We start from the raw sequence: 7,953 nt of genomic DNA, 5'->3' as shown, positions 1-7,953 counted from the left end.
TTTGTTTCAGATTGTATACGTTAGCAGGAACCCTAAAGATACGGCAGTTTCCTTATATCACTTCACCAAGGGGTTTGACTTATCGCCATTCGGAGTTCACAACGACTTCGCTAACAGCACCTTTCCTGAGTTTTACAAGTACTATATGCAGGGAAAATGTACGCATCATGTTGTTGTTGTTGTTGTTGTTATTCATTAATCCTCCTGTTACACGAGGTCATGGTCACAATGTATACACGCTTTGTATCGTTAGCTTCCAGTGTTTCCTCATAGTAAAACATTTACTTGCCTACAGTGCCGGCGTGCGTGCGTGCGTGCGTGCGTGCGTGCGCGTGTGTGTGTCTGCCTGCGTGAAAAACTATACACACGTCATATACATATTTGAACAAAAAAAGAAAGAAAAGAATATATATATACATAATATATATCAAGAATAAATGATAATAAGTAATTAGTAATTATTCCTTTTATATTCTCCTGGTAATATCTTGATAACAAGGATATTAACTTTTAACAGGTAATTACGGAGAATATTGGCAGCATCAAGTAGATTTCTGGGAACGCAGGCACTGGGAAAACATTTTTTTCGTTAAATACGAAGACATGAAAAAGGTAATTTGTATCTGAAATATCTCAGATTGTGTGCGTGCTAGATTCTAATTCTGATTGCAGTTCGCAGAGTAACTGTAACGCAAACATTCAACTGTGGTTCAAACTAAAGTACTCTGTCGGGTTTATTAAAACCAAACTACAGACGTGACAATTATTATTGGCTATTGCATAACTCGGCTAGAGAAAACAAGAAAAGTAAAATGCGATGTCAACACGTCGTAGACGTACATAATATAACTCTCTCTTGGTTTTAGGATCTAAAAGGCGAAGTCAGACGTGTCGCAAACTTCCTTGGCAAGATTTTGAGCGAGGAGAAGATTGACAAGATAGTCGAAGCTACGACATTTAGCAGCATGAAGAGGAACAACACGGTTAACTACACTGGTATGAAAGCAGCCAGAACGCAGGATGCGACACCATTCATGCGGAAAGGTATCTTACCGCCATCTTCCTTTTACCGTACAATCGCTACATATAAGGATAACTAGACGTGTGTGGGCAATGTAGTCTGCGGTTAGGCCAGTAGTTCTTAACCTGGGTTCGACCGAACCCCAGGGGTTCGGTGAGCCAGTCTCAGGGGTTCGGCAGAGGTCCTCCGAAACGCATTAAAATTTTGTACAAAAAATTGTTTTATATATATTTTGTATTTGCAAGCATGCGTTTTCGCAACTAGTGAACATCAAAACAAAGAAAAAGAGCAGGCTTGCATGCGAAAATGATATGAGGGTAGCCCTTGCCAAAACAAAGCCACGCATTTCTAAGATCGTCGCCCAAAAACAAGAACAAAAAACGCATTAAGATGCAATTCCGCTGATTGTGCATTATCTGTGCACTTCCTTTTGTGTGCAATTTTTATTAGAATTTTGTTTTTCATTCTTTGCACGCTTTCCAAATATAGTCTTGAATGTTGATGCAATATGTTTTATTTTTGGATTAATTAAAATTGATTTGTTTTTGCCAAATTTGAGGGGTTCGGCAAGTGAGCAATGGGTTTCGTTAGGGTTCGGCGCCTCTAAAAAACTTAAGAACCACTGGGTTAGGCGGTCAGTCTACAGATCAATCAGTTTGCTTCCTGTTTGTTTTTCTCTTTCTTCCTCTCTTTCTTTCGGTCTCTTCCCCTCTACCCTCTCACCCACTCTCTCTCCCTCCCCATCTCTCTCTACCCTCATACCCATCTTCTTTCTTCCTATCAGTGCCTGCCTTTATTGGTCCCCTTCTTTATCTCTGCCTCTCTGTCTCCCTTTATTATTTCTCGCTGTTTTTCTCTCTCGCTCATCCGCTCTTTCTCTCTTTCTCTCTCTGTCTGTCTCTGGCTCTCGCGCTCTGTCTGACTGTCCGTCGCTCTCTGTTTCTCCCTGTCTCTCTCCCCCCGCTCTCTCTCTCTCTCTCTCTCTCTCTCTATTTCCTTGAAACGTAGCTGCTACTTGTTGTTGCTGCTGCTGCTGTTGTTGTTGTTGTGTGTTGCTGTTGCTTGTAACACGTCTATTCGTTGTCCGGTAGGTGTCGCCGGCGGAAGTGACCTGGAAGAACTACCTTCACTGTAGAGTGAGCGACAACATGGGATGCATTGTTACTCAGCCAGACCCCAGAAGTTCGCAGACTCGGGGCTTCAGCACGAATGATAGTGAACTCTCACATAGGAGATAACTATCAGTTACACGTGTCTTCACTATACGAACGGCTTGTATCTTATTACTTAACTGCTAATTAAGTTAAATAATTCTTCCTTATCCCGTCGAACTCTAATAGTATATGAAACACCGAGTCGCCTTTCCTCGTGCTACATATTATATCTACATACAGAAACACCATATGCAGATGCTGTAGTTGCAATTCATATAGGAAATGTTTCTTTATGGAGGTACTCTAATATGCATAGCATTTCGCTACCACTTTACCTGCAGCCGGCTCGGCCACAGCTCGGCCGGTTATAACCTAGACTCGTACCCGGTAGACAGTTCCACACGCTAGACTAACTAACGTCATGTGACCGCACAAGGATAATTGCCGGCATCGTGAAGTGGCGACACGGCGGTACAGTCTCGTTATAACCCTCCTAGCTAGAAACTCGAAACTAGAAAACTAGTTCTACCTAGGAAACTCAAACTGAAACCCTCCTCCTGCCACAGCACTGGGCAGACCCGTTTGATGAGTCCATATCTGCACAAGGTTGGGCAGTGGTGTTCATTCGTTGTAATTTCATATTTGTTTGCAGGTAAGCTGTAACCTGGTAGTACTCTATATAAACATTGACGATATTTCTGGGCTCTTAACGTCTCGGCATGACGGCACCATTTTTGCGGTTCTCAATTAACAAGTATGCGGTTAGTGAATGATGACAGTATGGGTTATTGGTTTGGATCGAAGTATGAACGATGTTAATTAAGTAGTTTCTATTCTTTAGTCTTTAGTCTTTCTTGTTAATTCATTTTGATTTTCCATTTTTCCTATACAGATATGCAGTTTGCCTGATCACTATAATGGTATCTGTAACTAATCAACAGAATGTTTCATCGACCAATCCACACATAGGGAATTGTGGGTCAGTTTGAGTGTTCCGCACCAAAATACCCTTTCGCATGCTCGAACGTCCGATTGCCGGCAGGAAACAACAGTGCTGTGAAATAACATACGTGTATAGGGCAAATGATAAAGAAAAATTGGATAAGAAGAAGTTTATTAAAGTAACTGCGCGTAGGAACACGGTATTTAAATACCTCTTTTGAAATTGCTATATGTGTAATCCTAAAATGAATATTTGGATGCATAGTAGGCATATCTTTGTAAATGTCCCCATAGCATTGTGTCATGCAGTCGGCCCACTCATGACACTAGAAAACACGATTTTTTGATTTAACTCCCGTATACCACACTGTTAGTTCGACCTCTTGAACAATTTCGGGTGAAGGACAACATTATGTGACCGCTTCCATCTTGATCATTGCGAAAAGCAGTTATTCCGAAAGTAGAATACACAGTCAACATGTTCCACTTAACACGTAACACGTCCTTGTACTTTAACTAAACTTTTACTATACAGTAGGTTTCTATTCTCTATTTTTGTGCAGTCATCTTTATCTTTTGATGATGTTACTTTTCAATCGGCAATGTCACACCAAGTAAGCAAACCAAACCGTACGCAGCAACGTTTTTTCTGTCCAACAATTGAATCAATACTCAGAAATACTCATAATTTCAGTGTCATACATACTGTAACGCAGCATGTACACGTGCCCGAATAATGTCACATAAAATAACCTTTGAAACGGTTGAATCCAGTGTCATGAAAACAGGGAAAATTTTCAACAAAGGAACTTGCTCATATCATGTGCCGGAGACTTTCATAATCGCAGCAGCTTTCACACCCCTTTGCTTTACCCCTTTGTTCAAACTGGTCTTTTATGAGTCGCTTCAGTGGGTAGATGATAACGCTGCTGTGCTGCGTTCTTCTTTTTTTATTTAATTATAACAGTGGACAAAAAACGAGTGATATAGCTGTCAATTTTGGATATATGTTTATAGCAGAGGGTTTCCAATCTTCATATCCTTTATTGACAATTTTTGTTTATAATTACTAATACTATAATAGGGAAAGAATTTCCTACTTATTTTCTTATCGTCAGAATTTGATAAATTCTAGGCTTACCTTTCACATAATTCGTTAAATTACTAGCGCGATACGCGTCGTTGGCTGGCGAAATCAGTGCCGGTAAACTCGGTTGGTGACCGCGCTTCCTTGAAAGGAATGGCAAAAATTTTTTTTACTGTATCTATCCATGCATCCATCCCATTCATTCATCCATGCCATCCCATCGCACCGCATCCCCATCCCCATGCCTGGCTTGCCATGTACTATTCCATCCGATTCCATGCCATCTGATCGCATCGCATGCCATCCATGACATCCATGACATCCCATGCCATCGTATCGAATGCCATCCGATCCCATCCGATCTATGCCATCGCATGCATCCCATCGCATGCCATGCCATCCCATGCCATCCGAAAGTGCAAAAAACAATAAGAAATCAAAAAACATTAACAAATAAAAAAGTATAAATACTTGACTAATAGTACACAGTACGCAGAAGTGAATCAGTAACAAGTACGTGATGCAACACGCACAATTCACAGATAATATGAATATGTTTACTTGCTAGCCGGCGTGATGTTTTCAACTGGTATCCGGAGGCCCGATGTGAAATGCAGCGCTGCTAACGTAATCCGCTGCGCGTCATGCCTTCACAGGCCTTGCGGAGTATTTTCGTAGACACAGAGAAGTTACGTTCTCGGCCGGTTTTCGCTTTACACTACTGCTGCACAGCTGCGGCCCAAACCAACCAGCTTATTTGCGAACCCTAAAACAGGTGTAACCCGATATAATACTATATTTATTCTACTACTATATATATATATATACTATTATATATACGCTATTATACCGTCTTCATACATTGAAGCTGTTGCTGTGTGTGCGTGTTTGCCATTTGTTGTCGGTCTTTGACAGTTCATGGTTGTCAATAAGTCAATAGGTCGACAACGCATGGTTGCCGGAACCCTGGGACGCTCTGCTCTTGCCGGGACCACTGTGTAGTGCGTGTGTGTGTTCTGCGTGTCGTGTGTGTCGTGTCCTGCTGTAGTGTTGTGCTGTGTGTGAGTGTGTGTGTGTGTGTGTGTGGTGTCGTGTGTCGTGTGTGTGTGTGTGATGATCGACTTGTGCCCCTAGAATTTCTCCGACTGTTCGCTGGAGCTATGGATCGTGCGCTGTAGCTATGAATCGGCGCACGGGCTCCATAGCTGCCAGCGCTCCATTCTGTCGTAGGACGGTTCCCAGCGGTCGCTCGGCCTGCCCTGCGGAAACTCGCCGCGCAAGTCCAGCCGCTCAGCGGATTAGGACACACAATCATGGTTTGCTTCTCTACTACCGATAACTGCAGTTTGGCTCTCCTATGCCTACAGGTTTAGCACGGGATGGAGCAACGAAAGCAGCGAGAGCTTCATACTGTCGAACGTGTTTTTTTGTTCAAAAGTCCTTATCCCTCGCAGAAGGTGGTTTCGATGCCTCGACAATTCGTACTCGCAGTTTTTACATCGTGACACGAGAAAAGACGATGAGTGTGTTTTGTACCGGAGCTGTTAAGTGTTGATAACGCCTGTTATGCGGCCTCTATCAACACCTGTAGTATACATGCACCGACAGTTCATTTTTAGCCTTCTCTGTATGACTTCGCAGAAGCGACACGTTACGTTTGATGACTCCATGTTATCGTAGTGTGTAAAGGTCACGTCTTTGATTCCCGATTGATCTCGTTGATTTAATTGAAATACGTAGAAAACATTACACATTGCGAAAATAACATTCTACATTAACTGGCTGTCAATAGTTAAAGAACCATTGCACATCTGGATGCCGAATTTGTTAAAGTCACCCCCAGGGCGGCACTGTGCATACTATCATTATTGTATAACATTCGAAAAATGCTCGTTCTTTTATACTACCCGGAAGCGGTAACTCGCGATTAACGTACGGTCGTATTAGCGCAGGCCTGGTCGGGACCACCCGCTCTGACTCATACCACTCTCGCGCACACACAATACCACGCTCGTCGCCAAATACTCCACAGACAACCTACGACCGCCAAGCCGCCGGCGGCGGCGCAACGCACCACACCACATGCACGCGATGCTACATTACGTATCCTACGTCCGTATAATACGTCCCGCCGGCACCGTTCGGTGGGACGTTGTCACCTCACACTATATGAATGGTCCGTGGATAATGTTGACTTAAACCGAGACCACGTCACGACGTCGATCACAGCATTATATAGGCACGGCAGTGCGTCCGCACACGGCTTGGAAACACAGAACACTTCTACCGTATAAAAAATAGTATTGCTGGATCTGTGCGTTTTAAGCTATTAAAATGTCAACGATGATAACGCGTCTACTGTATCACTTTCTCTTCCTCAGCTCCTCTCCTGATGTTTACATTAGCTTTGCAGCGGACTCGTGTTATTGTCTACCTTCTGTGTACCCCTACCAGGGGCCTGTTCTGAAGTGCGAGCGAAAGTTATCTCAATGACTGACATCCTGACAGCGCGCGAGCCAATGCTACCCTAGTAGCTCATACGCTTACACCATGAATAATATAAATGCTAATCGAACGCGCACTGTGATATAAACTGTTGCCAAGTGTACGACAATCAAAAAGAGGGCGCCTCACGTTAGCGTCACCATGACAGCAGTTCTTCTATGTGATACGGACGGCTCTGCACTGGTGTTCGTTGGGTCGACGCTGGGCAGGCCGGGTATGTCGTATCTGTGCGTTACGTGGCAGCGGCGTCATATGTGCTCCCGCGTAGGATTTCCTTACTCGGCCGTATTTTAAAATAACGGTTATCGCTATGTCCAACTGCAGGAAGTCATAGTGCCCGGCCGCCCCAGGCTACTGTGCGCTAGACAGCACCGATCACCGTTGGTGGCATTGTCATGTGTCTTGTCGTATACGTAGCACGGGGCCTAAAATCTGGGCCGACCTTATAAAATATTCACTTCGCTCTCGGGGATCAGCACTCGGGCGCCGCCTGACGAATTCCCCGGAGTTCCTAGCTATGCTAACTGACTGGGTATGTGCGGCCCGCCTGCTGCGTTCCATGGGCGCGAATGCCCGCCGGCCTTCTTCGCGCAACGGCTTTCCGTCGACGCCGCTATCGTGGCGTTACTAACTTGCGATGCGTAATTTCGTGATTCGTGGTTATACGGTGCGTGGACGTTGCCGATGGAGAGAACTTGGAAATTCTTGTGTGTGCGCGATTGCCCATCTTACACCTGTCCGAGCGTCAGCGCGTCTATAGGATTTTTTATCGACCACAACTTAGAAATTTCTCATATGCCTGGCTGCAGCTGCAGGCCATTCGCCCATACATTAGCATAGCTGGGCCATTCCGGGAATCGCATTTCTCCGATACCCGCGTTAATGCTGCTATGACGCGAAGTGAATTGTTTATATCGCTTATTTCTAGATTTCCTAGCCTATTGCACACGATACCACGGTTGGCTGGGTACAAGAGCCCCTGCCCGCGGCCTTCAAGTCGATACGACTATAAAAACGGCGCGCCGAAGAAACTTCTATTTGCCGAGTCAACGTCGGACAACGTCTGCAGCGCCATTCGGCCCTAATTACATATAGCATCAGCTGCCGGAATTCGGGAATCGTCCGCCGATGCTGAGACGACGACAGCTTGAAATTTATATCCAAGTACTTTACCTATGTGCACTCACGCACTGTGGGCTGTACAAAAGCAAGGCGTCTGGGAGCAGTCTCCTCGGCTTCAGTCG

General features: G+C 44.6%; 1 protein-coding gene across 1 annotated transcript in view; it reads left to right on the top strand.

Moving 5' to 3' along the window:
* LOC106818676 (estrogen sulfotransferase-like) overlaps nucleotides 1-2,173 on the top strand; it is a 2,972-nt gene extending 799 nt beyond the window's left edge. The window contains exons 2-5 of the mRNA XM_014823360.1: nucleotides 11-158; nucleotides 518-612; nucleotides 867-1,044; nucleotides 2,113-2,173. Coding sequence (XP_014678846.1) covers nucleotides 11-158; nucleotides 518-612; nucleotides 867-1,044; nucleotides 2,113-2,156 — 465 coding nt within the window. The 3' untranslated portion in view covers nucleotides 2,157-2,173. The remainder of the gene's footprint in view (nucleotides 1-10; nucleotides 159-517; nucleotides 613-866; nucleotides 1,045-2,112) is intronic.
* Nucleotides 2,174-7,953: the final 5,780 nt, after the last annotated feature.

Source organism: Priapulus caudatus, unplaced genomic scaffold (assembly GCF_000485595.1).
Source record: "Priapulus caudatus unplaced genomic scaffold, Priapulus_caudatus-5.0.1 Scaffold2428, whole genome shotgun sequence".
Classification (NCBI taxonomy): domain Eukaryota; kingdom Metazoa; phylum Priapulida; class Priapulimorpha; order Priapulimorphida; family Priapulidae; genus Priapulus; species Priapulus caudatus.
This window is presented reverse-complemented; position numbering and strand designations above follow the sequence as displayed.